The sequence below is a fragment of the Coloeus monedula genome, assembly GCF_965178545.1.
Source record: "Coloeus monedula genome assembly, chromosome: 28".
Lineage (NCBI taxonomy): Eukaryota > Metazoa > Chordata > Aves > Passeriformes > Corvidae > Coloeus > Coloeus monedula.
The window spans coordinates 1,470,658-1,496,395 of NC_138808.1; the positions used below are offsets into that span (position 1 = coordinate 1,470,658).

At 58.8% G+C, this 25,738-nt stretch overlaps 4 protein-coding genes across 7 annotated transcripts in view; 3 read left to right on the forward strand and 1 right to left on the reverse strand.

Moving 5' to 3' along the window:
- The window catches only part of XPO7 (exportin 7), a 61,488-nt gene extending 50,413 nt beyond the window's left edge, over window positions 1-11,075 (forward strand). For both annotated transcript variants that reach the window (XM_082298415.1, XM_082298416.1), the window contains exons 23-28: window positions 713-927; window positions 4,485-4,623; window positions 6,135-6,295; window positions 7,798-7,896; window positions 8,552-8,679; window positions 9,331-11,075. In XM_082298415.1, the coding sequence (XP_082154541.1) occupies window positions 713-927; window positions 4,485-4,623; window positions 6,135-6,295; window positions 7,798-7,896; window positions 8,552-8,679; window positions 9,331-9,424 (836 nt within the window). In that variant the 3' untranslated portion in view covers window positions 9,425-11,075. The remainder of the gene's footprint in view (window positions 1-712; window positions 928-4,484; window positions 4,624-6,134; window positions 6,296-7,797; window positions 7,897-8,551; window positions 8,680-9,330) is intronic.
- A 1,282-nt stretch (window positions 11,076-12,357) lies between these two features.
- Window positions 12,358-14,018, reverse strand: PBDC1 (polysaccharide biosynthesis domain containing 1). Its single transcript, XM_082298212.1, has 6 exons — window positions 13,965-14,018; window positions 13,796-13,861; window positions 13,181-13,240; window positions 12,951-13,091; window positions 12,735-12,846; window positions 12,358-12,653 (listed from the first exon to the last, which is right to left on the reverse strand). The coding sequence occupies exons 1-6, from the start codon at window positions 13,998-14,000 to the stop codon at window positions 12,541-12,543; spliced, it is 528 nt and encodes a 175-aa protein (XP_082154338.1). The 5' UTR covers window positions 14,001-14,018; the 3' UTR covers window positions 12,358-12,540.
- A 436-nt stretch (window positions 14,019-14,454) lies between these two features.
- Window positions 14,455-16,776, forward strand: NPM2 (nucleophosmin/nucleoplasmin 2). 3 transcript variants are annotated; one of them, XM_082298314.1, is made up of 10 exons: window positions 14,455-14,528; window positions 14,745-14,821; window positions 14,936-15,021; window positions 15,499-15,615; window positions 15,696-15,789; window positions 15,867-15,988; window positions 16,145-16,173; window positions 16,254-16,293; window positions 16,491-16,558; window positions 16,707-16,776. In XM_082298314.1, the coding sequence occupies exons 2-9, from the start codon at window positions 14,764-14,766 to the stop codon at window positions 16,530-16,532; spliced, it is 588 nt and encodes a 195-aa protein (XP_082154440.1). In that variant the 5' UTR covers window positions 14,455-14,528; window positions 14,745-14,763; the 3' UTR covers window positions 16,533-16,558; window positions 16,707-16,776. The 3 variants fall into 3 exon arrangements, with proteins under 3 accessions (XP_082154440.1, XP_082154439.1, XP_082154441.1); XM_082298313.1 differs by having other exon boundaries at window positions 14,528-14,664; XM_082298315.1 differs by having other exon boundaries at window positions 14,528-14,664; window positions 16,257-16,293.
- A 1,703-nt stretch (window positions 16,777-18,479) lies between these two features.
- FGF17 (fibroblast growth factor 17) lies at window positions 18,480-22,868 on the forward strand (the record flags this gene model as incomplete). Its single annotated transcript, XM_082298234.1, has 5 exons — window positions 18,480-18,511; window positions 18,633-18,669; window positions 20,409-20,553; window positions 21,895-22,001; window positions 22,581-22,868. 5 exons carry the CDS (start codon window positions 18,480-18,482, stop codon window positions 22,866-22,868), a joined length of 609 nt encoding a protein of 202 aa, XP_082154360.1.
- Window positions 22,869-25,738: the final 2,870 nt, after the last annotated feature.

Genomic DNA, 25,738 nt, shown 5'->3' on the forward strand with positions numbered 1-25,738 from the left:
ACACTTGCAGGGGTGTGGAATTCTCTGGGAATTCCAGCCCAGCCAGGGATCACTTCCCAATATTCCATCCGATCCAAAGTTGTGCTGGAGAATTCCAGGATGGTTTGGGTTGGGAGGATCTTAAATCCCATCCACTTCCAATCCCAATACCTTCCACTATCCCAGATTATCCCAACCTGGCTTTGGGCACTTCCAGGGATCCAGGGGCAGCCACAGCTTCTCTGGGAATTCCATCCCAGCCCTCCCCACCCTCACAGGGAGGAATTTTTTCCCCAAATCCATCTGAATTTCCCATTTTTCAGCTTAAGGCTGTTCCCCCTTATCCTGCAGAGCCTGACTTTTCCCTGGCCATAAATCCTTGGAACCTTCACCCACTCCTCACTCCCCTTCCACTTCCCTGCCCCCCGAAGGAGAGGAACCCTGGGAAGATGGGTTGGGATACAACCACTGGAATCCCAACTCCGCCTCCATCACAGGGAGGAATTTTTTCCAAAAAACCCATTTCCCCCCCCCCAAATTTCCCATCTTTCCACTTAAATCCATTCCCCCTTACCCTGCAGAGCCTGACTTTTCCCTGGAACCAGGCCCTGAACCCTCCCTTGGGGCTAAACCCTCACAACCTCCCCGCAGCCTGGAGGGAGGGGATCCCAGGAAGGCGGGTTGGGATGCGGCCGCTGGAATGCTGACCCCGCTCCCGTCTCGGTGCGCGCAGGGAATCGCATCCTGACGCTGGGAGAGGTCCCGAAGGACCAGGTCTACGCCCTGAAGCTGAAGGGAATCTCCATCTGCTTCTCCATGCTGAAGGCGGCGCTCAGCGGCAGCTACGTCAACTTCGGCGTCTTCCGCCTCTACGGGGACGACGCCCTGGACAACGCCCTGCAAACCTTCATCAAACTGCTGCTCTCCATCCCCCACAGCGACCTCCTGGTGAGCTTCCCAGGGATTGGGAGCTTCCCCAGGGGTTGGGAGGTTCCCAGGGATTGGGAGCGTCCCCAGGGATTGGGAGATTCCCAGGGATTGGGAGGTTCCCCAGGGATTGGGAGCTTCCCCAGGGATTGGGAGCTTCCCCAGGGATTGGGAGATTCCCAGGGATTGGGAGGTTCCCAGGGGTTGGGAGGTTCCCCAGGGGTTGGGAGGTTCCCCAGGGATTGGGAGGTTCCCAGGGATTGGGAGCTTCCCCAGGGATTGGGAGCTTCCCCAGGGATTGGGAGCTTCCCAGGGATTGGGAGGTTCCCCAGGGATTGGGAGGTTCCCCAGGGATTGGGAGGTTCCCAGGGGTTGGGAGGTTCCCAGGGGTTGGGAGGTTCCCCAGGGATTGGGAGGTTCCCCAGGGATTGGGTGGTTCCCAGGGATTGGGAGGTTCTCAAGGGATTGAGAGATTCCCAGGGATTGGGAGCATCCCCAGGGATTGGGAGGTTCCCAGGGATTGGGAGCTTCCCCAGGGATTGGGAGCTTCCCAAGGTGTAGTGGTTTGGTCCAAAATACTCATCACTGTTTACCTTCTGTGAGATAAGAATTAGGAGAAACGCAAAGCAGGCCCCAAACTTGAAAGAATAGAAAGAAGTTTATGAACAGACCTAAAAGAGGGAAAAAAAATCATTCCACACCTTCAGAACTCTCCTCCTCCCCCCACCTTCCTCCCTTCTCCCACTGACAATGGAAAAAGACAACCCTTGAGATGTTCAGTCTTTACCCCTTCCAGAATAACCTTGTTCAGTCCATTTAGAAAGAGAAGTCTCTTCTTGCTCGTGCTGTGAAAACATTATCACAACGAGCCAGCCGCCCACTTCCAAATATTGTTCAGTCCATTTAGGAAGAGGAGTCTCTCTGCCTGCGTGTGAGTCCTTTCCCTCAACTTGCAGCTTTTCCCGCAACTGCTTTCAAGGGTCCACTCTTGAAGGTTTTGGGGTACAATTTTAAGGTTGAGCCATTCAGAAACAGAAGTTCTCTTCACCCATCTCTGGGAGCATTTCATCTCTAAGAGCAGAGGCCCTTCTCCTTCCCTGGGAGCAAAGGGTCCTCTTCATCTTTAGGACTATCTCTGGGAGCATCTCTAGGAACTGAGGTTTCCTCCTTTCCCGTTTGGAGCCAAAGTCCTCATCTGGTTCATCTCTCCCTGTGCAAACTTCTCATGAAATTACAGCTCTGTCAGCATCTGCCTATCTCACTGCAGGTGCTTTTGCTTACGAGTTGAACACTCCACCCCCCAGATCTTCATGAAATTACAACAGGATACTCTGATATATCATAGCTTCACAACAGAATTTCAGCTTTAAGCATCTCCTCTTTCTCTTCCCTCAGGTTTTCAGCTCTTCACAGCACTAAAAGGGTTAATCTCACCCAGGCCTTGCAGCTGGAATGTGGCTTATTGCAGTGGAGAGGGGGGGGTTCCGAGCCGCTCTGGCTACCACAGCCCTGCTGGGGGGGTCATCCTGGAGCCATGGCCTGGCCCGAGCAGGGGCTGGGCCCGCTGGCCCCCACACGGGGCCCACAGCCGCCTGTCCCAGCACTGGAACCGAGAGAGAGCTGGGGGGGTTTGTCTGTTCTTAAATGTGGATCACAGAGGGGGTCACAACTTTAAGTGGCTCAGAGAATTGTCCATGTTCAAACTGGCCACTGACAGGTTCTGTCAGGTCATACAGGAAGAACATCACTTCTGAGACTCAGCTTGCTGACCTATGACACGAGGTGAGGTGACACCGAACCGTGCCCTAAATCAAATCCCGTGCCCTGAATCAAATCCCTTCAGAATTTACTGAAATCCTTGCAAGGAGTTTCAAAGATAAACCCAGACTTTTCCTGGAGTTTCAGTGCTTCCAGAGAGTTCTTTATTGAGTCTTATCAGAGGAACAGAGCCACCAGCGTGACCCAGGTACAGCATGGAAGGAAGAAAAGTAGGAATGAGTCCAATTATCAAGATTTGCACGGCCTTTTAAAGATATTTTAACCAATAGTTACTAAAAACGTGCATTATTTTCACTTTCCTACCCATTATTCAGTAACACGGGCAGGAACTGCGGAATTCTCTATCCCATCATCCCAAACCACTTTTACTGCACAACATGGAGTGGTAGAAGAAGGAGAAGAAGGTTTAGAGAACAACAACAATCCTCCACTTGGATCTTTTTTACTCTCATCTCTTTACTACAAAGAGAAGCCCAAAACCTCTAAATTTCCACCCTGTGCCAATCTCCCATCGTCGTCCATCACCTCATTCCCACCACTGCATTTTCCAGTTCTTCTCTGACTGTTGGTGATTTTTTCCAAGGTTTGAAGCTAAACCAGCGTTGTTCAGGGGGGTAAAAACCCTTAAAAACAGGCAGAGAAATATTCCCGGCACTCTGCGTTCCTACACCGAGGGATTGGGAGCATCCCAGGAAAGGCTGGAGCATGGACAGGGAGCTCAGAGATTGCAGGGATGGAGGGATTTGTGATGCGGGGTCTGGGTGATGCTTGGAGAGGCACCACGGAAATAATTCCCAAGATTTCTCTTGGGATGGGTTTTCAATCTCATCCCATTCCCACCTGCTGTGGGTGAGGGTTGGAAAGGCATCGTGCAAATAATTCCCAGGATTTTGGTTGGGATGGGTTTTAAATCCCATCCCATTCCCTCCCCCCCTGCCTTGGATGCCTCCCACTATCCCAGGTTATCCCTTGGACACTTCCAGGGAGGGGGCATCTCCAGGGAAATCCATTCCAGCCTCTTACCACCCTCCCAGCCAGGAATTCCTTCCCAATATCCCACCTAAATCTCCCCTTTTCCACTGGGAAGCCATTCCCTGGGTGCTGCTCCCTCCATCCCTCGTCCCAAATCCCTCTCCAGCTCTCCTGGAGCTCCTTTATCCAAACCCCGCATCCTGGAGTGAGGTTTGTGCTTCCCTGCAGGCTGGGATCTCCATGGAACCCTGCTCCCAAACCCTGTCACTCCCATCAGCACAATCCTGCCTGGAAAAGCAATTCCAAGGAATAATTCCTGTCATCATTCCAAAATCAAGGAGAGAGGGCAGCAAGTTTTCCTCCCAATCCTTATTACCGGGATGTGAAGGGATTCGTGCCACCTCTGGCTGCATCCAGCACGTTCCTGGTTTAATTTCTTGGGATATTTATATGGCCAGAGCTGGAAACACGGAGCTCTGGAGCTGGGAACCCTTTGGAAAAATCCCAGGAGTGCTGGGAGATGGGGAAGGTGTGTGGCCCTTCCTCAGGGTGATTTTTGGGAATTCAGAGAGCCCATCCTGTCCCCAGGAAAACAAAACAGCGGGAAAAACGATTGGATAGAGCAGCACTGGGAACATCGTGGAATGGTTTGTTGGGAGAGAAGAAAAGGTGGGAAATCCGTCGGAATATTCTGGGAAGAGAGGTTGATTTGTTCTTCCCAGGACATTCATCAGCACATTCCAGGGGATTCACGAGAGGTTGGATTTAGGAATCCAAGGTGCTTCCACAAGTCCTTAAAACTGGATTTTTCCCTCCTTTTCCCACAGGATTATCCCAAGCTCAGCCAGTCCTACTATTCCCTGCTGGAAGTTCTCACCCAGGACCACATGAACTTCATCGCCAGCCTGGAGCCCCACGTGATCATGTACATCCTGTCCTCCATCTCCGAGGGGCTCACGGCGCTCGGTAACTCCTGCTGCTCCCCCGGGGCCCTCAGGGATTCGGGTTGGAAGTGGGAGGAGATTCCGGTGCTCTGAGTGGAGAGTTTGAGGTCAAACATCAAACTGGGAGAGCAGGTGGGGGAGTTCCACCTCTGGGAAAAGCTGGAATTGTGGAGAGGGAGAGGTTGGAGCGGTGACCCCAGCGCTGATCCCTTCCAACGGAACCATTTGTAGGATCAGGGAATCCTGGAATGGTTTGGGCTGGGGGGGGCTTTAAAGCCCATCCAGTTCCAATCCCAGGGACTCCTTCCATGATCCCAGGGTGCTCCAAGCTGGCCTTGGGCACTTCCAGGGATGGAGCAGCCACGGATTTTCCTCTGGGAATTCCATCCCAGCCAGGAATTCCTTCCCAAAATCCCATCCATCCCTGCCCTGTGGCATTCCCTGTATCCCATCCCTCCATCCCTATAAACAACCTCTCTCCCTTTTAATTCCACCTCCCTTCAAGCCACAGTTAAACCTCTCCAGCCTGAACATTCCAGGCTGAACATTCCCAATTCTCCCAGAGTTTTTCCACTCTCATCTCAGGGAGGAACTCAGGCTGATCCCTGAACAAACGTCAGCAACCCCAATAAACATCAGCAGCTCCAAGGGTGCTCCAAGCTGGCCTTGGGCACTTCCAGGGAGGAGCAGCCATGGATTTTCCTCTGGGAATTCCATCCCAGCCAGGAATTCCTTCCCAAAATCCCATCCATCCCTGCCCTCTGGAATTCCGTGTATCCCATCCCTATAAACAGCCTCTCTCCCTTTTAATTCCACCTCCCTTCAAGCCACAGTTAAACCTCTCCAGCCTGAACATTCCAGGCTGAACATTCCCAATTCTCCCAGAATTTTCTTCACCCTCCTCTCAGGGAGGAACTTGGGCTGATCCCTGAACAAACAAACCCCAACAAACCCCAACAAACCCCAACAAACCCCAACAAACCCCAACAAACCCCAACAAACCCCAACAAACCCCAACAAACCCCAACAAACCCCAACAAACCCCAGCAAACCCCAACAAACCCCAACAACCCCAACAACCCCCAACAAACCCCAACAACTTCAACAAACCCCAACAAACCCCAACAACTCCAACAAACCCCAACAACTCCAACAAACCCCAACAAACCCCAACAACTCCAACAAACCCCAACAAACCCCAACAAACCCCAGCAAACACCAACAACCCCAACAAACCCCAACAAACCCCAACAAACCCCAACAACTCCAACAAACCCCAACAAACCCCAACAAACCCCAACAAACCCCAACAAACCCCAACAACTCCAACAAACCCCAACAAACCCCAACAAACCCCAACAAACCCCAACAAACACCAACAAACACCAACAACTCCAACAAACCCCAACAACTCAAACAACCCCAACAAACCCCAACGACCCCAACAAACCCCAACGACCCCAATAAACGCCGACGCTTCCCGGGAGCTTTTCCATTGGCATCCCAACCTGGGGATTTGCCCTGTTCCCACAGACACCATGGTTTGCACGGGCTGCTGCTCCTGCCTGGACCACATCGTCACTTATCTCTTCAAGCAACTGTCCCGCAGCACCAAGAAGAGAACGACGCCGCTGGCCCAGGAGAGCGACCGCTTCCTGCACATCATGCAGCAGCACCCGGAGATGATCCAGCAGGTACCGCCCCAATTCCCGGGAAAAGCTGGCATTTCAGCGCACCAAGCCTGCCTCTTCCCTGCTCTGCAGCAAGGAAGTGTTTGCTGGGAGAAACGGGAGAAGCAGGGAGTTGGTTTTTGGGATGAACGGGAGAAGCAGGGAGTTGGTTTTTGGGATGAACAGGAGAAAGAGGGAGTTGTTTTATGGGATAAACAGGGAGTTGTTTTCTGGGATAAACGGGAGAAACAGGGAGTTGTTTTCTGGGATAAACGGGAGAAACAGGGAGCTGTTTTTTGGAATAAATGGGAGAAACAGGGAGTTGGTTTTTGGGATAAACAGCAGAAACAGGGAGTTGTTTTCTGGGATAAATGGGAGAAACGGAGTTGGTTTTTTGGGATAAACGGGGAGTTGTATTTCGGGATAAGCAGGGAGCTTTTTTTTTGGGATAAACAGTAGAAACGGAGTTGTTTTCTGGGATAAACGGGAGAAACAGGGAGCTGTTTTCTGGGATAAACAGGAGAAACAGGGAATCGTTTTTTGGGATAAACAGGGAGTTGTTTTCTGGGATAAACAGCATTTTTTGCCAGCATTCCACCTCTCCTCAGGTGCAATTCCAAGCCTTGCTCCAAGGTTTTGCTGATCCCAAGGAACAGCAGTTGGACTGCCCAAAAAATGGGCTTTTCCCCGTTTTTTTTTTAAGGGAATGCAGTCCTGGTGCTCGTCAGTGGCAGCACCGTTCCCGTGTGGGAGCAGGGAGTTTTGCTCCCCCCTCGCCGGTGCATCCAGCTTTTTTTTGGGATGCAGGCTGAGTTTTCTGAGGCTAAAAAGAGGAATCTCGTCTTCCAAGCCCAGGTTAGATCCTGGCTTCAGCCTGAGGTGGCTGTGGAAGGAAACTCAGGGAAGGATGAGGAGATTCCCAAGGTATTTAAACGCCAGTTTAGGTGGAGATGGGGCAATATTCCCGTGGATGCCTTGGGATGTGTCAGGAATCACCACTCCAGCAGCTCCCAGCACCTCAGGGAAGCCTCCAGCAGTTCATGGAGGCTCCAGATCCTCCTCTTGTCCCTGACGTGGCCTTGGCAGTGCTGGGCAGGGGTTGGATCCATGGAATCATGGAATGGCTTGGGTGGGAGAGACCTGAAATATCCCATCCCACCCCCTGGGAATCTTCTGCTATCCCAGGCTGCTCCAGCGTGGCCTTGGACACTTCCAGGGATGGGGCAGCCACAGCTTTTCCTTTGGGAATTCCATCCCAGCCCCTCCCCACCCTCCAGGGAAGGATTTTTCCCAATATCCCACCCTCTTATGAAGTCACTCCCCTGTCCTGTCCCTCCAGCCTGAATTCCCTGATTCCCAGTGCTCAGAGCTCTGTTCCAGGAGCATCTCAGGTGATTCCCAGCTCCCAGGGCAGGGAGGGAGCTGGGATGGGATGGGATGGGATGGGATGGGATGGGATGGGATGGGATGGGATGGGATGGGATGGGATGGAAGGGCTGCCTTTAACCCTCCTTTCCCTATCCCAGATGCTCTCGACGGTGCTGAACATCATCATCTTCGAGGACTGCAGGAACCAGTGGTCCATGTCCCGGCCTCTGCTCGGCCTCATCCTGCTCAACGAGAAGGTAACGGATCCATCCCAGCTGGAAAGGGCTTGGCTGAGGCAGGAGAACATTCCCAGGGAAGCCTTGGAATGATCCCATGGCCAGGAAGGGTCTCAGCTTTCCTTGGAGCTGAGGAATCCAGTGAAATCCATTCAGAAGCTGGGATATTCCCTCCTTATTCCCACATCCTGGGTGGTTTGTGCTCTATCCCAAAGCCAAGGTCCATGTCCCAGCCTCTGCTCAACGAGCAGGTAAAGGATCCATCCCTGCTGGAAAAGGGCCTGGCTGAGGCAGGAGAACATTCCCAAACATTCCCAAGGAAGCCTTGGAGTGATCCCATGGCCAGGAGGGGTCACAGCTCTCCTTGGAGCTGAGGAGTCCAACTCCATCCATTCAAAAGCTGGGATATTCCCTCCTTATTCCCACCATCCTGGGGCTGTGTGCTCCATCCCAAAGCCATTCCAGCTTGGCTGAGGCAGGAGAACACTCCCAAACATTCCCAGGGAAGCCTTGGAGTGATGCTGTGGCTGGGAAAGGTCACAGCCCTCCTTGGAGCTGCAGAGTCCCAACTCCATCCATTTATCCACCCACGTTCCCTCCTTATTCCCACCATCCTGGGGAGTGGGTGCTCTATCCCAAAGCTGGGAATTAACCCTTCCTTGTCCTGCTTTCCCAGTATTTCTCGGACCTGAGGAACAGCATCGTGAACAGCCAGCCCCCGGAGAAGCAGCAGGCCATGCACCTCTGCTTCGAGAACCTCATGGAGGGCATCGAGCGCAACCTGCTCACCAAGAACAGGGACAGGTCAGTGCCAGCCACTCCTCCCGCCAGGAAAACCTGGAATGGGCGCCTTCCCGTGGGATTGCCTCGTGGTCGGGCTCCTGGCATGGTTTGGGTGGGAAGGGAGTTTAAATATCCGTGGGTAGGGACGCGTTCTGCGATCCCAGGCTGCTCCAGCCTGGCTTTGGGCACTTCCAAGGATCCAGGGGCAGCCACAGCTGCTCTGGGAATTCCATCCCAGCCCCTCGCCACCCTCCCAGCCAGGAATTCCTTCCCAATATCCCCATTTCAGTTTGAAACTTCCCATGGGATTTCTTCATGGATTCATGGCTGGAATCATGGAATGGTTTGGGTTAGGAGGGACCTTAAATCCCATCCAGGGACACCTTCCACTATCCCAGAGTGCTCCAACCTGGCCTTGGACACTTGCAGGGGTCCAGGGGCAGCCACAGCTTTTCCTCTGGGAATCCCATCCCCACCCTCCCAGGGGGAGGAATTCCTTCCAGACATCCCCATTCCAATAAGAAACTTCCCATGTGCTGGACCCCCCATCCCTGATGGGCTTTAAAAACCCCACAGCCACAACACCCAGGGGGTCACTGCCAGGTTTTGGGTGGGACCCCACACCCTGTGAGAGCTTCTGGAATGATGGAATCTCCCTTCCCACCCGTCCAGGTTCACCCAGAACCTGTCGGCGTTCCGGCGGGAGGTCAACGACTCCATGAAGAACTCGAGCTACGGCGTCAACAGCAACGACATGATGAGCTGACACCTCCCTCCGGCAGCTTCTCCTTCTCCTGGCCCCGAGGGCTCCCTTTTTCCCGAGGAAAGAATCCAGGGCGTTCCCAAATCCCCGCCCTTCCCCAGGGCTGGAGCCCTTCCCCAGGGCTGGAGCGCGGCCGGACCCGAGGGAGGAGGGAGCAGCAGGTTGAGCTCGCCTGGGCAGGTGTTTTCCATTGGAAGGGCATCATCCAGGTGCAGGAATTCCAAGGTTTTTCTCTCTCTTTCTCTCTCTCTCTCTCTCTCTCTCTCTCCCAGGCTGGAATGTGGAATTGCTCTGCTGCAAAGCCTGCCTTGTATAAAACATGTACATTTTTTCATAACATTTTGGAACAAGGTTTATATTGAGTTTCAGAAAAAGGAGACAAAAAAAAGAAAAAAAAAAAAAAACAACAAAAAAAAAAAGACACCAAAAAAACTGCAAAAAAAATTTAAAAAAAAATCACCCAAAAATTTAAAAAAAAAAAATCACAAAAAAAAAAACCCCACACAAAAACCAAAATGATGATTTAAAAACAAAAAAAAAACCAACAAAATGACAAAAAAACCACAAAAAACAAAGTGTGATTGGAATTTTTACAGAGTCCTGGTGCACCCAGTGCTGGTGTGAGGGTTGTGAATGCGAGTGAGGAAAGCGTGGCCTGAAGCTTTACTGGGCGAGGGGGTGGCTGTGTGAAAGTGCAGAGATCTATTTAGTGACATGAGCTGTAGAGAGAAGCAAAAACTCAAACAAAACAAACAAAAAAAATAACAAAAAACCAACAAAAAAATTAAAAAACAGCGATGACGACGAAAGAAAAAACCACCACAAAAAAAAAAAAAAAGAAAAAAAAAGAAAAAAAAAGGCATTGTAAAATTCCAAATGTATATTTTTTCTTATTAAGCCCCCCCTCGAAATCACAATTTCCCGGTCCCGTCTCGCCCTCGTTATTGGGAACTCGAAGCCATGACGTGACCCCTCCGTTCGTGCTTGCTCGTGGGTGTCCCTCCTGTCCCCTCTGTAGCAGTAGCCCCTCCCAGGGCCCTCCTTTCCTCCTTTTCCTCCTCCTTTTCCATCTCTTTTTCCCGTTTTTCTCGGGCTGGAGCAGGAGCTGGCGGCAGCACAGGGGGCCTCCTCCTCCTCCTCCTCCTCCTCCTCCTCCTCCTCCTCCTCCTCGGGTTCTTCCCAAGGTTTGCCCAGCAGGAAGTGTCGAGCAGCCCTTGGGAACGAGTCCATTTCTTCTCTTGAGTCACCCCAAGCGATGTTTGGGATATCCACGGATGGAAAACCGACGGATCTGAGGGATCTGAGGGGGAGGGAACCCCTTTGCCTTGTATTTCCCCACTATTGTTGCTGCTAGTCGTGTGCATCCTCTTGCTCAGCTCTCCCCACAGACACTCGGGCCTTTTAGGGCTTCAGTTTCTCTTCCCAGACACCAATTAAACTCTTTTAATTAATTTTTTTTTTTTAATTTTATTTTGATTTTATTTTGGATTTTGTTTTGGTTTTTTTTTTTTTGGGGTTTGTTTTTTTCTTTTCCTCTGGCGATTGTGTGTTGGGTCCTTTTCCGCGTGAGCAGATGCTGGTTGACTTGTAAGGGTGTTTGCTGCAAACAGTGTAAGCATTGTGACTGCAAATAAAACTCAATGGTTTCTACTGACACGGCTCTGGCTGCGTCCCGAGATTCCCCCTGCGCCCCAAAACTCAGCCCTGAACCCCGAGAGTCACCCCAGAGCCCCAGGATTCACCCCAGAGCCCTGAGAGACCCCCCAGAACTGTGAGAGAACCCCCAGAACCGTGAGGGAACCCCCAGAACCCCAAGATTCACCCCAGAACCCCAATATTCACCCCAGAGCCCTGAGAGACCCCCCAGAACCCTGAGAGAACCCCCAGAGCCCCAGGATTCACTCCAGAGCCCTGAGAGTCCCCCCGAACTGTGAGAGAACCCCCAGAATTGTGAGAGAACCCCCAGAGCCCCACGATTCACCCCAGAACCATGAGAGTCCCCCCAGAACCCCAAAATTCACCCCAGAACCCTGAGTTCCTTCTCAGAACCCCAAGTTCACTCCAGAACCATGAGAGTCCCCCCAGAACTGTGAGAGACCCCCCAGAATTGTGAGAGAACCCCCAGAACCCCAAGATTCACCCCAGAACCCCAAGATTCACCCCAGAACCGTGAGAGTCCCCCCAGAACCCTGAGAGAACCCCCAGAACCGTGAGGGAACCCCCGGAATTGTGAGAGAACCCCCAGAACTGTGAGAGAACCCCCAGAACCCCAAGATTGACCCGAGCCCTGAGAGACACCCCAGAACCTCGAGATTCCTCCCATCATCTTCAGAGTCCTCTCTGCACCTCCAGATTCACCCCAGAACCCTGAGAGCACCCCCAGAACCCCAAAATTCACCCCAGAACCCTGAGTTCCTTCTCAGAACCCCAAGTTCACCCCAGAACCCTGAGATTCCCCCCCCTGGCCCCCAAGGTCTCCCCCTGCACCCCGGGATCTCCCCCCAGAACCCCAAGACCTTCCTCAGCACCCCAAGTTTTCCTCCAGAATCCCAAGATCTCTAAACCGAGTTCTCCCCATGATTTCTCCCTGCACCCCGAGATCTCCCCCTGAGCTCTCCCTCTTCACCCCAAGATCCCCCCAACACCCCCAGCCCTCTCCTGCAGGGTGACTTTTCCCAATCAAATCCCCAAATCCCCAAAATCCGATTTCGTTCAGGGTGGGGGTGGATGATCCTCGAGCCCCGAGCGGAGCGAGCAAATCTCCAACCAAAACCCACCTGGATTTGGCCCCAATTCCTGGAAGTTTTCCCCCATTTTAGGGAACAACCTCCCCATCCCTGCGAGCAGCTGGGGGGTACAGGGGAGGGGGGACACCCCAGGGAACCCCCAAACCCCACAGGGATTGGGATTTTCAAACAGGGATCCCAACACCGGGATTGGGATTTCCAAACGTTTATTTACAGTCGGAGCTGGAGGAGCAGGAGCAGCTCCAGCCCCTCCGTCCTTCCAGAGCCTTCCCAGCCTGGGAACGATCCCGGAGCGTGGCTGGGGGCTCCTGCTCCCCTCGAATCGAGCCTGGGGGCTCCTGCCCGCTTCATCCCGGCCCAGCTTCCCAATCCTCATCCCGATTTTCCCTCCGAAGCCGCCGGCTCCCTGGCGCTGCTGTAAACCTCGTCGTTCCAGCCTTCCCTGTTCCGGGCGATCTCAATGGCGAAAAACTGGATCCTGGTGGCTGAAAAAGCAGGAAAGGGATCGACTCCAAGGAAATCTATGGATTTGGGATCCCCTACAGCTCTCTCACCCCGTTTCCCACCGAAGATGGTGTTTTCCTCCGTGTATTCCCGCCGGGAATCCAGCCGGAGCAGCGTCCCGTAGTTGAAATCCTCCACCACGCCCTCGAAGCGGAGGCAGAACGGGCGCCACTTCTGGGATGGGGGGGGAAGAGTAAAAACACCCTCAGCACCCCCAAAATCCCGGGAAAAGGGGGGAAAAAATCCCGCTGAGACCCCCCCCCGAGCCCCCCACCCACCGCCTTGGCCGGCTCCGATTTCAGCTCCTCGGGGTCCAGGACGTCGACGCGCAGGTCCCGGAAGGTTTTGCGGAATTCCTCGTAGATCCGGTCGTCCACCTTGGTGAGGCTCAGGAATTTGGGGTCCACGGAGGAGATGAGCTGGGGGGGGGGGGGAGGGGGTGCAGGGTCAGCTGGGACCCCCCTAAAAGCTCCCCCCCCCCCAAAGCACTCGGAGCCCCCAGACTCACGTTGAAGTAGACCTGGGCGTGCTGATGAGCCTTCATGGCCCAGGCCAGCTCCACGCGGGGCTGCGGGGCCGGACACGGATCAGGGACAGCTGGGACCCCCCCTCTGGGGACAAATCTCCCCTTGGGGGGGTCCCTCCTCCCATTTGGGGGACCCTCTCCCCCTTTTTGGGGGTTTTCTTCCCCCCTTCATGGGGCTTTTCATCCTCTTGGGGTTCCTCTCCTCCCGTTCCGGGGGGATTTTCTTCCTTTTGGGATTTTGCTCCTCTCGGGGGACAAGGCTGGGACCCCCCTGCCACGACTGAGACCCCCAAAACCGGGACCCCCAAAGCTGGGACGCCCCTCCCAGGACCGGGACATCCCCCTGAGGACTGGGACTCCCCAGGAATGGAATTCCCCAAATCTGACACCCCCCAGGACAGGGACCCCAAAACTTGGAACCCCCCCTAAATCTGACACCCCCCAGGACAGGGACCCCAAAACTTGGAACCCCCCCAAATCTGGGACCCCTCTGCGAGGACAGGGACCCCCAAATCTGTGACCCCCCCAAATCTGTGACTCCCTCCCAGTCTGTGACCCTTCCCAGTAAGGCCCCCCAGTCCCCCCAGTCCCACTCACGTCGTTGCCGAAGGACTCCGCGGGCAGCGCCAGCGCCTGAGCGGCCGCCGCGGCCTCGCCGGGGCCCTGCGGGGGACACGGAGCTGCCACAGCGGGGGGACACGGCCCCCGTGGCCCCCCCAGGGTCACACGGGGTCACCCACGGCCCCCCGGTCCCCCCCGGTCTCACCAGCCCCGCCAGCCCCGCCAGCCCCGCCGCCGCCATCGCTGCCGGAAGAGGAGCGGCGGCTCCGCCCACGGGGACGGGGAGGGACACGGGGGGGACACGGGGGGGACACGGGGGACAGGAGGACACGGGGGGCAGGGGGACAGGAGGGCCCGGGGGGACACGGAGAGCGCAGGGACACGGGGGGACATCGAGGGGCACAGGACAACGCGGGGCGACACGGAGGGCGGAGGGACACGAGGGATCGGGGGGACACGGGGGAGACACGGGGGGGACACGGGGGGCAGGGGGGCAGGAGGGATCGGGGGGACACGGAGAGCGCAGGGACACGGGGGAATGGGAGGTTTGGGGGGACGCGGGGGGCGTAGGGACACGGGGGGACATCGAGGGACACGGGACAACGCGGGGGGACGTGGGGGGGACACGCGGGGCGGAGGGACGCGGGGGACATCGGGGGACACACAGGGCGAGGGGACACGCGGGGTGGGGCCACCAGGGATGTCACAACACGGTGACCTGTGACACATCGGGGAGGAGGGGGGGCTCATTAGCACCCACAGCTGGGGGGTAATTAACTAATTACCTGCTTAATTGGCGACTGGGGCGTGGGTGGGGTCCCTGTGCCCCTATAAGTGCCCGCTGTGGGGTGGCCGTGCTGTCTTCGGGGTTCCCCTTAGGGCTGAGAATTGAGGCGCTTTTTAGGGTGAGCCTTTTGGGGAGGGGGGACTGGGGGTGCCGCAGGTGGGGGGGGGGGGCTCCTACAGCTCTGCGTGTCCCCCCCAGGCTGTGACACCCCCGAGCCATGTCCCTCACGGACAGCACCGACAGCAGGTCCGAGAAACCCGTGTCCATCCTTTGGGGTGAGTGCTACGAGCCCCACACCCCGGTAGGGCTGGGGGGGTGCTCCGGGGTGCACCCCCCCTGCCCGAGACCCCCCCCAGTGCCATGGATTTGTCCCCTCCTGGTGCCCGCAGGGTGCGAGCTGAGCAGCGGGAGGAGCTCCTACACCTTCCAGGTGCCCGAGGAATGGCACTGCGAGCAGCAGCTGGTCCTGCGCACGGTGCGTGACCCCAAAAACGCTCGGGAGGGGGGGAAGGGGGGTTTGTTCTTCTCGCTGTCCAGGGGAGATATCCCGGGATGAATTCCACGTGGGAGAGACCGGAGCAGGCAGGGAGGGGGATGATTGTACCCCCCTCCCCCAGCTCCCCAAATTCCTGGGATTTACGGAGGTCCTGGGGGGAATCTTCTTCCCTCAGTTTGGGGGATGAATCTTACGGGGTGGAGATCGCGGCTGAGGGCGGATTGCTCTCACCCCGCTGCCCCCCAAAGGATCCTACAAAGGGGTACCTGGGTGGGATTTTCTCCTCAGTCCCTCAGGGAGGTGGCCCGGGGTGAATTCCGTGTGGTGAGGGATGGGCAGGGGGATGCCCACACCGCGCTGCCCCTCTGCCCCAAAAATCCCCGGGAGTCCTGGGCGAGGAGTACCTGGGTTTTGGGGGGGTCCTGAGGGGATTTCCTGATTTCCTTTCCCCTCGAGATCTGCCTGGGGGAGACGGCCCGCGATGAATTCCACGTGGTGGAGGTGGTGGCCGAGGACGGGGACAGCCGGACCCCGGTGCCCCTGGCCACGCTGAAGCCGTCGGTGCTGCCCACGGTGAGTGCCTGGGGAGGGGGTTTCTGCCCCCCCTGGGGAGGGGGTTTCTGCCAGGGGCTGTTCCCATTCCCGTTTTCTAGGCCATGCTGGCCGGACTGGAACTGACCCCCCCGGTGACCTTCCACCTCCGAGCCGGCTCCGGCCCCGTCTATGTCAGCGGCCAGCACGTGTCCAGTGAGTATCGGGGTCCCCCCACCCCGTGACCCCCCACCCCTAGCGGGGTCTGGGGGCTCAGCCAGGCTCTCCCGCAGTGATGACCCTGAGCTCGGATGAGGAGGACGAGGAGGAGGAGGAGGAAGAAGAGGAAGCAGCAGAAGAGACCCCCAAGAAGCCCCCCAAGGGCTCGAGTGCCCGGAAGGGCAGCGCTGCCAAGGTCAGCACCCCGCGGGTGGGGAGGGGTCCCTGTGCCACGGGGAAAGGGGGCAGGGACCCCAAACCCCTCTCTGTTAAGGGGATGAGCCGTGGCCTTCATCTCTCGGGGAGGAAGAGTCCCCATCCACATCTCCCTCCCTCTCTCTCTCTCCCGTAGAAAAGGAAGCTGGAAAAGGAGGATGAGCTGTGAGTATGGAGGGAGAAGCTGGAGCGGGGGATCTCCCACTGCCGGCACCCCTAATCCCAACCCTCCCCTTCTCTCCCAGCAGGAACAGCCTCGCCCCTGAGGATCCCCTTCCCAGCAAGGTAGGAGCTGCTTGGGGCGTCCCCCTGCATCCCGTTCTCCCACGGGATAACACAGCACCGGCGGCTCCGGGGCAGGGAAAGGGGTCGGTGTGTGATGAGCAGCAGCTGCTGGACCCAAAAATGGGGGAGAAACGCGGGTTTGGGGCTCCCCAGGCTGGAGGGGGTCCCCACGTTCAGCCTCCTCCCCGTTCTTGCAGGGACGCGGAGCCGGCCGGGGCAGGAAAGCACCAAAGAAATAACGGGAATTCCGTCAGAGCCCGGCCCGGTGAGGATTGGGATGCGGAGCCCGGGTCCCTACGGAGCTGGGAGGGACCCGGGGGTGCCCCCAGCGCGGGGCTGGGGCGGCTCCGTCCCCACGGCGTGGTCATCCCGGGATCCCCGCGGGTAAAATCCTTTTTCTCCTTCCCTTCCAGGTGCTGGGATTCCTGGAAGCAGCAGCCGCTGGGGGTGGTGGTGGCGTTCCCAAATAAAGCACATTTTGCACTCCTGGCTCCCCGTGCTGGCGCTGGGGGGGGGCTGTGGGAGCATCCCCCACCCTGGCTGGAGCTGCTGGAAGCCGCTCCCCTGGATTTGGGGCGCCGGAGGCTGCCCCTCACCCGTGGGGTGCTGTGAATAGGGGACAAAGGGGGATTAGGGAGCAGCGGGGAGAGGATTGGATCCCGTGGACCTGGCCTTGGCACCAGGATTTGGGGAGGGCCCGGAGCCCCCCGCGTGCTGCTGTGTCCTAGGGGGGGCTCCCAGAGGCGACCTGACCCCCGCTATGGGGCTGCTCCAGTTGTGGGGCGGGGATGGGACAGTTCAGGGAGGTTAATCCCGCTCTGCACCCACCCGGGATGGAGCTGAGGAGCTGCTGGGATGGGAACGGGGGGCACAGGGCCGTTTCTGTCCTCCAGGGCCACCGCGGGAGCTGTGACAGGCAGCGCTGTCCCTGCCGCCTGTCCTCACCCCGCAGGGGCTGTTTGCACAGCGGGGCCCCCCCGGGAGGTGCTGACAGCGCCCGGGCCCCCTGCCCCACACCGGGGGCACATCCCGGGGGCGATGACGGCCCCACATCCATCAATCATCCCCTGTGGGTGGGGGGGCGGAGGCGCAGCCCCCAGGGCTGTTGAGCCCCCCAGGATGGGGGTGGGAGGGGGTCCCAGATCTGGGGGCTGCCCCGTTTGGGGGGGAGCTGTGAAGTTGGGTTTGGGCTGAATTCCTGGCCCGGGAGGTGTGGAGGCAGCGGGGGGGTTAATTTGGGTTGTTTTCATGGGATCGCCCCCCCACACACACACCCTCCTGTGGATGGGGGGTGGATCCCCGCTGCTCCCCCTCCTGCCTTTCCCACGGCGCCTGGGGGAAACTGAGGCACAGTGAAGGCAGGTGAGTTCTGAACTGACGCCCCCGGTGCGGTTTGACCCCTCAGGGGTTCCCCAGCTCCCTGCCGGGGTCTTTATCGGGCGTTTAGCACCTCCCTGGCCCAGCAAACGGTGCCTGGGGGGGGTCCCGACCTCCCCCTGCGGGATGGGAAGGGGAGGGGGGGCTCCCCAGAGCCCCCCAGCGCTGGAGCAGCGAGCGAGACCCCGCTGTGCTGGGTGAGGCACCTGATGAGGCGGTGACAAAACCCCTCTGTCCCCGAGGCCTGCTGCCCTCACCGTGTCCCCGCGGCTTGGGGCGGGGGGAGATGGGGACCCCCAAGCCGAGCCCACCTCCGCCGTCCCCTCCTCCTGCCCCATCCCACCCTCTCCCTCCCGGGCCACCTCCAGCCCCTCCCTGCGGGGCTCTCCCCACCTTTAAAGCCGCCCCCGCCGCCCATGTCCCCCCTCGGGGCCGGCACGGCGAGGGCTCCATGGAGCGGGGGGCTGCGGGCACCGCCCTGCCCGGGGGCACCGGGCCCAGCGCGGGCGGCTGATGGGGAGGGGGCGCAGGGGACAGGATGGCGCTGGATGTCCCCCGGGCGTAGGACGAGCAGCCCCCAGGGCCCGAGGAAGAAGAAGAAGAGGAGGAGGAGGAGAAGCCCCCAGCCCCGCTGCCTCCCCCATGAGCCGTCGCTGCTCCGGAGCCTTGGGCATCGCACGTGGGCTCGGCGCATCCCGGGATTCACCCGCTCGTCCCCTCGGCCGCCCCGAGAAGGAGGGGACCGGAGCATTCCCAGGGACGCGGGGCTGGCGGTGGCCGGCGGTGGCCGGGGGGCTTCGAGCAGCGCCATGCAGCCCCTGACCCTGCAGAACCTCTCCATGTAAGCGCCGAGCTCCCGCTGCGACTCGCGGGGGTGTCCCCGGCTTCTTCTTGCCTTTCTCCCGGGGTGGGGGGGAAGGAGAAACCACCCAAAACTCGCCGGTTTTCCCTTTTTTCCGCAGATGCTTCCAGCTGCTCATGTTCTCCTGTCAGACCCAGGTACGTGCGGGGGCTTCGCTGACCCCGGGGTGGGCGAAGGCTGCGTTCGGTGACCCCCTGAGCTGACCCTTCGCTTTTGGGGAGCGCCCGGTGCCCTGGGGTTTGGGATTTTCCCGGGACTTCCATCCCGAGTGGGGGGGGCCGAGCTCCGGGCAGGGCGGGATGCAGGGATGGTGCCCGCGGGGTCGTGTTCCCACCGGAGGTGTTTGTGACCTCGAGGGGCTGCAGGAGGGGGTTCAGTGATGGGGGGTCACCCCCTCAGACCCCTCCGGAGGGTCGGGATGAGGCCGGCAGGGACCCCAGCCCAGCGAGGGACGCGTTTCCCGCAGCCCCGCTCGGGCAGGGCCGTGCCAGCTCCGTCACCCTCGAGCTGCCGGACACTGCCCGGGCTCGCCCCGAGGGGATTAACGGGGTCTGGACCCCCCCAGCGGGGGGGTGCGAGGTTGGACACCCCCTCCCCTCTCCCCCAAACCCTCTGGGGCTGCTCCGACCCTTTTTTTTTTTTTTTTTTTTTTTATTTTTTTGTGAGCTGTAGAAAAGCGGCAGCTTTTAAAATCCACTGTTCCATATCAGCACCCTCTGCTCCAGCGCCCGAACAAAACCCCCGGGGCTGCGGCCCCCGCGGCATTAAAACATCCTCGGGACCTTTTTTTCTTTCTTTTCGCCTCTTTTTTCCCCCCTTCCCAAGGTAAATGCTTTTATTTCTTTGGAAATGAGAGGGGAAGGGAAGCGCCTTTGATGGGGAGGGGCCGCTCTCCCCCTCCCCGCAATCCCAATCCCATCCCACCTCCCCCGGCCAACCCCAAAGGCTTTAAAGCGGATCCCGGCAGGAAATGAGTCCCCGGGAACACACAAAGGTGGTGGGGAGGGATTTGGGGGGGGCGGGCCGTGCCCCCCCCCACCCTCCCAGGGCTGGATACCCTCGTGCATTCCCACCCAGCGAGGCGATTCCGCAGCCTGGGAATGCGGGAGGCAGGTCCTGACCCACCCCCCCAGGGCGATGCTGCGCACCCCAAACTGAGCCCTGGGACCCCAAACGTCCCCCTCTGCCAGCAGGAGATGCCACCCCTGGTTCTCATCCCCTGCCCACGGCCCCTTCAGAGCTGGTTTTGGGGTCGGGGTCTCTCAGGTGCTGCCCCAAAGCCCCGGGATTAAGCCGAGTTTTCCCTTGGGATGTTCTGGTTGGAATCCGGAGCGGGGCAGGGGCTGCCCACCCCCAAATCCCCCTCCTCACCCGCCCTAATCAGCTCCGCTTTCCCCTCCAACATCCCTCATTTAGGAAAAGCCACGGAGCTGTTTCGGGATCCCCGCGGCGTTTATCCCATTCCCAGGGTGGATTGGGAACGGGTGGCTCCTCTCCTGGGATTTAGGGCATCTGCTCCTGGGATCTGGGGGGTGATTTAGGGCGCCTCACCCCCCGTGAGGGACCCGCTGGGTGTTTCAACAGCTCAGCTCCCGCTTCCCAGCGTGTCCCTCATTCCTGCTGAGCACCCCGGGGATGGGAGGGGAGAATCCTTCCCGGCATCCCGCTTCTGCTTGGAATTCAGGGAACGCTCTTTGCCTCTCCCAAAGCCTTCCCTGCTCCAAGGGAAGGAGACTGCGACCCTCAAAGGAGGTGCCACGACCCCTCCGAGCCCATTCCCACCCATCCCTTCCCTTTGCCATCCCAAAACGAATTGATTTGATTTTTCCCTTTGTAAACAAAGGGGGAGAACCAACCGTCTCCTAATTTTAACCAGTACGTGAGGGACCAGGGGGCCATGACGGACCAGCTGAGCCGGCGCCAGATCCGGGAGTACCAACTCTACAGCCGGACCAGCGGCAAGCACGTCCAGGTCCACGGAAAAAGGATCACGGCCACCGCCGAGGACGGCAACAAATTCGGTGAGGCTCCCTCCTGACGCCGCAGCAGCGAATTCCTCTCAGCCTCCTGGCAGAGGTTTCCCGGGATTTTTAGCTGTCCTGCTCCGACGGAGCCGCTTTCCTCCTGACCCGGCTGCGCAGGAGCCGGGAAGAGCCCTGGGCAGGGAAAGGGATGGGTCAGGACCCCCTCACCCAACCCCACACCCCCACCGTGCATCCCCTCTTTTCCCGGGTTCTTCCTCAGGGATCGCAGGCTCTGGCTGCGGGACAGGGGTTTGGGATCCCGGCGCTGCCACCACCCCGCCCGTGGTGCTCAGGGAAAGGCTGGGAATCACCTGGGAAGCGGCTCTTCCCAAAGAGTTCCGTGGTGTGTGGAGGAATTCCGGCTCCAGGTGGTTTTATACCCAAAAATCGCCTCAAAAAAATCATCCTCCGGTGAGAGCGCAGCTGCGCAGAGCCAGCCCTGACTTCAAAACTTCCCAAATTGTGGATTTCTCTGGCTCTATGAAGTATTTATAACCCCTACATTTAGGACTTGTGCTTTCCAATCCCTTCCCGGAGACGGGCAAACAACTTTTCCCGGAGGAAAATCGCCTGATCCCGGCATCCTCCTCCTAAATACCCATAGGTGGTGGGCAGAGTCCACCTGGGACAGATCCCTTCCCGCTTTTCCCACCTTTCCCGAGGGGTTTTCTATGCTGAGGAGGCATCACAGGCCCACAAACAGCCCGAAGCTTCGGGAAAGGCTTTTCCCAGCGCTGAGTCACGGCCTTTCCAGGGCTTTCCCTGGATTCTCCCGGCCGCGGTCACGGATTTCCGTGCTGCTCCGGAGCTGGGAATGTTGTGGAGGAACAATGAGGACGAGGATAATTAACCCGGCAGGTGCTGGGTTCGGTCTGGGCCTGGAAAACCCACGGAATTCCTGGAGAAATCCCTGAATTCCGACGGTTTGGTTGTGCCGGAGGGGAAGGAAAGGGCTGTGCCTTCATCACCCGCCCGATTTGGGTTTCCACAAAGTCCCTTTGGCACCACGGATGGGGAAATTCCCTGGAAAAGGAAATTTTGCCCTCCTGACCTGCTCGGAAGGATCCTGGAGGGATTTTTTTTTTTTTTCCTCTTGGAAGGAAAAAAAAGAAAATCTCAGGAAGCTTCCTTGGAGGAGCCTGGGGCTGCCCTGCTGTGGAAGGGAGCAGCCCAGGGGACAACTCCTGGTTTTCCCCAAAGAAATGACATTTCTTTCTCCATGTCCAGCCCCTCTTTTTGGGAGATGGAGGCAGGGGGAAGGGCATGGGGGGGATGTGGGGGCTGGGAGCCCCTCGGGGGGGTGTCCCAGCTCTTGTAGGACACGTCCCCTCCTCGCAGCCAAGCTGATCGTGGAGACGGACACGTTCGGAAGCCGTGTGCGGATCAAGGGGGCCGAGAGCGAGAAGTACATCTGCATGAGCAAGAGGGGGAAACTCATCGGGAAAGTGAGTCCTGGGCACCCCCAGGCTCCCCCAGATCCCTGGAGCTCAGCCTGGGAACCCGGCCAGGCTGGTCCCTGGTCGCTTTGGGCACCTTTGGGGTGCTCTCCCTGAGCCCTTTTCCTCCGTCCTCCCTGTGCTGCTTGGGCCGGACACCATAAGGGGAGGATCCAGGGAGCTGCTCCTGGTGCACGGGGGTGGAATCCATAGGGAATGTGGTGGGGATGGGTTTTGGGGTGGCAGAGATGGGTTTGGGAGGTGGCAGGGGGCACAGATGAGCTGGGCTGTTTCAGAGATGGCGACAAAGATGATGCAGGGAGGGGCAGGGGTGGGCTGGAGGTGACACAGATGGGTTTTAGGGTGAAAAAACCGGTTTTGGGGGGTGACAAAGATGGGCTTGGGGGGTGTCAGGGGTGGACTGGGGGTGACAGATGAGCTGAGGGGTGTCAAAGATGGTGGCAGAGCTGGGTTTTGGGGTGATAAAGATGGATTTGAGGCATGGCAGGGACGGTCTGGCTCATTCCAACCTCTCTCAAATCCCACCGCCTCCGCCGGCCCTCAACCCCCTCTCTCCTCCTCCCGCAGCCCAACGGGAAGAGCAAGGACTGCATCTTCACCGAGATCGTGCTGGAGAACAACTACACGGCCTTCCAGAACGCGCGCTACGAGGGCTGGTACATGGCCTTCACCCGCCGGGGCCGGCCCCGCCGCGCCTCCCGCAGCCGCCAGAACCAGCGGGAGGCTCATTTCATCAAGCGCCTCTACCGGGGGCAGCTGCCCTTCCCCAACGCCGAGCGCCAGAAGCAGTTCGAGTTCGTGGGCTCCTCGTCCCCCACCCGCCGCTCCCGCCGCACCCGCGGTCCCCGCACGTAACCCCGGGGCCGGAGCTGTCCCCGCCCTCCCCCGGCGCTGCCCCGGCTCCCGGCGCCCCGAGGGTCTCCCCGTTTTTCTGAAAGCGCTTCGGGGTTTAAGCGCCCCGAGGGTGGGGAGGGCACGGGTTGGGGGTGGGCGCTGGTGGGTGGGGTCCTGAATCCCGGAGTATCCCAGGGGATGTAGGGCCTTTGTCCACTCCCCTCAGGGATGGGCAGTGGGGTCCTGAATCCCGGAGTATCCCAGGGGGCGGCAGGGCTTTTGTCCCCTCCCTTTCAGAGATGGTCACTGAGATCCTGAATTCCTGGAGCATCCCATGGTGTCCAGGGCCTTTGTCCATTCCCTCCTCAGCCCTTTGGGGATGGGCAGTGGGGTGCTGAACCCCTGGACCATTCTGTGGTGTCCAGTGCCTTTGTCCACTCCCCTCAGCAGGAGCAGGACCTCGGAGGTGGTCACTGGTGGCTGAATCCCTGGAGCATCCCGTGGAATCCACCTTCCCCACCCCGTGCCTTTGTGCCCTTGTCAGCCCCCAGAGCCTTGTCCCCGTGCCACCACCCCCGGACACGCTCCCGCTCCCCCTGGACTCTGCTCTCGGTGCCAGGGATGGATGGCACCGGCCATGAACGTGTGGGATGCCCCCTCTGGGGTGGGGTTCTGGGTCACAGCCCCCGGGGCCAGCACTTGTCTCCCCACCCCCGTGGGGTCTCCATGTTATTTATTGGAGGGGAAGGTCCGTGCCCTCTCCCGGTGGCACTGGGTGGGACAGGGACACCGTGGGTGCCCACCAGGCCAAAGAGAAGATGCCTTTAGGTGATTTTTACTTTGCTACTGCTCCTATTTTGTGTGTTTTGACCAATTCTGTTGTTTATGAGTCAGTTTTAGGCCTAAACCTTTAGACTTGGGAGTTTCCTGGTGTAAAGGAGGAAACCCCGAGGAAATAAAAGTGAGTGTCCAAACTCTGGGGCCTGGGGCTGTTTTCCTTCCTCTGCCAAGGCTTTGCCACTGCTGTGTCCCTCTTGGGGATGGGGGGACCCAGCACAGGGTGCCCTGTGCCACCACCTCCTGCCTGGGGCCAGAAGCAGGAGGATGAAGGTGGCTGCTGCTGGGGCCACCCTGGGGCTACCGTCGCTGTCTGTGTCCCTCAGCTTGTGTCCTGGGGGTGGCTGCTGCGCCCTCGTGCCCAGGGCATCACCTCCAGAGGGGCACCCACTGTTCCCCCATCGGGCATCACCCCCAGTGTGGCTCCCATCACCGTACCCGCTGTTTTACCCCGCAAACCATCACCCCCGGTGGGCTTCCTGCTGTTCTCCCCACCCAGGGCATCACCCAGAGCTGGTCTCCACTGCAGACTCCCAGGCCATAGCCCTCAGAGTGGCACCAGTGTGGTACCCCCTGCTGTCCCCACCCCAGGACATCACCCTCAGCCTGGTACCCACCGTGGCACCCAAAGTTCCCCCCTGGAGCATCACCCTGGTCCTGGTCCCCACTGTTCCTTCACCTGGCATCACCCTTGGAGTGGCACCCAGGGCGCTACCCCCTGTTCTCCACACTCAGGGCATCACTCTGGTACCCCCTGTTCCCCCCAAATCCCACCACCCTCACTCTGATACCCCCTGTTCCCCCCAAATCCCATCACCCTCCGCCTCCACCATCACGATCCCCCCTCTTCTCCCTTTTAGGGCCACCAGCCCCGCCGCCCCCCGACCCCGCTGCTGTTCCCCCCTCCCCAGAACCGCCTTCCCCTGTGACAATACCTTGGGAGGTGGCAGCCGGACCCTGGGGGGGACATAATCCCCGGTTCGGGGCTCCCCCAGCCCCTACAAAGCCCCGCCAGCACGGCTGGGGAGGGCAGTGGGGAGAAAATTATAACAGTTTGAGTTAAATGAAGCTTTAAAGCAGAAGGGAAATGCAACACCCAGCAATTAGGGCCGAACAATGCGCCCGGCGCCGCTGCCCAGGTGTGGCGGCCGGAATTAGCCGAGCGGCCACGGTGATTTTATTTTTCCCCTCCCGTTTCCTTCGGCCCCACAGCCCCGGCTCCTTGTTCCTGCAGGAATTCGAGACATTCTTGAAAGGAGAAGGCTTTGAGAAAGGAGCCGGCTGGGTCTGGACCCTCCCTGCCCCCGCCGCCCCCTCCCCAATTTAGCCAAAGCTTCAAAGGTAGAGGAGTTCCCTTTGTGTAATCTCCGCTTTAATTTTTCCCCCGTCCCTTTTTTTTTTCTCTCTTCTCCTTCCCAAGCCCTTCCTCTCTTTTCTTTCAGGGTTTTTCCCCTTCCTCCCCTCTCTTTCTTCTCGACCTCCCGGGATAGAAAGGGCTCGGAAGGGTGAGTCCTTTTTAATTATGGCTGGAGAAGGAGAGAAAAAAAAAAACCCTCACACGGCTTCTTTCTTGTTTTTTGAGGTGAGACCTGGGGCGGGGGACGGAGGTGGGGACAGGAATGTCCTCTGTGCAGAAAGTGCACTGGAGGGTGTCTCGTCCCAGCCTTTTCCAAGGCTTTGCTCTCCCAGGAGCTGGGGATGTTCCAGGAGCTGGGAATGCTCCGGGGGCTGGGGACGCTCAGGGGGTCGGGGATGGCCCGGGAGTTGGGGGTGCTCCAGGGGCTGGGGATGCCCTGGGGGTTCCGAGGGGGCCATGAGGCCACTGAGGGCACCTCCCCAGAGCCCCCCTGGCTGCAGAGGTGGTGGGTGCCAGCCCCCACCCCGCTGCCATCCCAATCCCTGCAGTCCTTGCCCTCCCCAGGGTCCCAGTCACGCCAGAGGTGTCCCATGAGCTGGGCTGGGGGTGGCACTGGGGTGACAGGACTGGTGTCCCCTGGGGCGTGAGGAGTGTCCAGGCCGCCCCTCGCAGGGTGGAGGTCACCGGGCTCCTCTGG

Bases quoted from the DNA above. Each gene is read 5' to 3' on its own strand.
- PBDC1 (XM_082298212.1), bottom strand. From the start codon at position 14,000: ATGGCGGCGGCGGGGCTGGCGGGGCTGGCGGGGCTG. The intron at 13,241-13,795 runs GTGAGTGGGACT...CCGGCCCCGCAG, and splicing joins CGGAGTCCTTCGGCAACGAC to CCCCGCGTGGAGCTGGCCTG. The intron at 12,654-12,734 runs GTGGGAAACGGG...CTGCTTTTTCAG, and splicing joins GGAGGAAAACACCATCTTCG to CCACCAGGATCCAGTTTTTC.
- NPM2 (XM_082298314.1), top strand. From the start codon at position 14,764: ATGTCCCTCACGGACAGCACCGACAGCAGGTCCGAGAAACCCGTGTCC. The intron at 15,022-15,498 runs GTGCGTGACCCC...TTTCCCCTCGAG, and splicing joins AGCAGCTGGTCCTGCGCACG to ATCTGCCTGGGGGAGACGGC. The intron at 15,616-15,695 runs GTGAGTGCCTGG...CCCGTTTTCTAG, and splicing joins AGCCGTCGGTGCTGCCCACG to GCCATGCTGGCCGGACTGGA.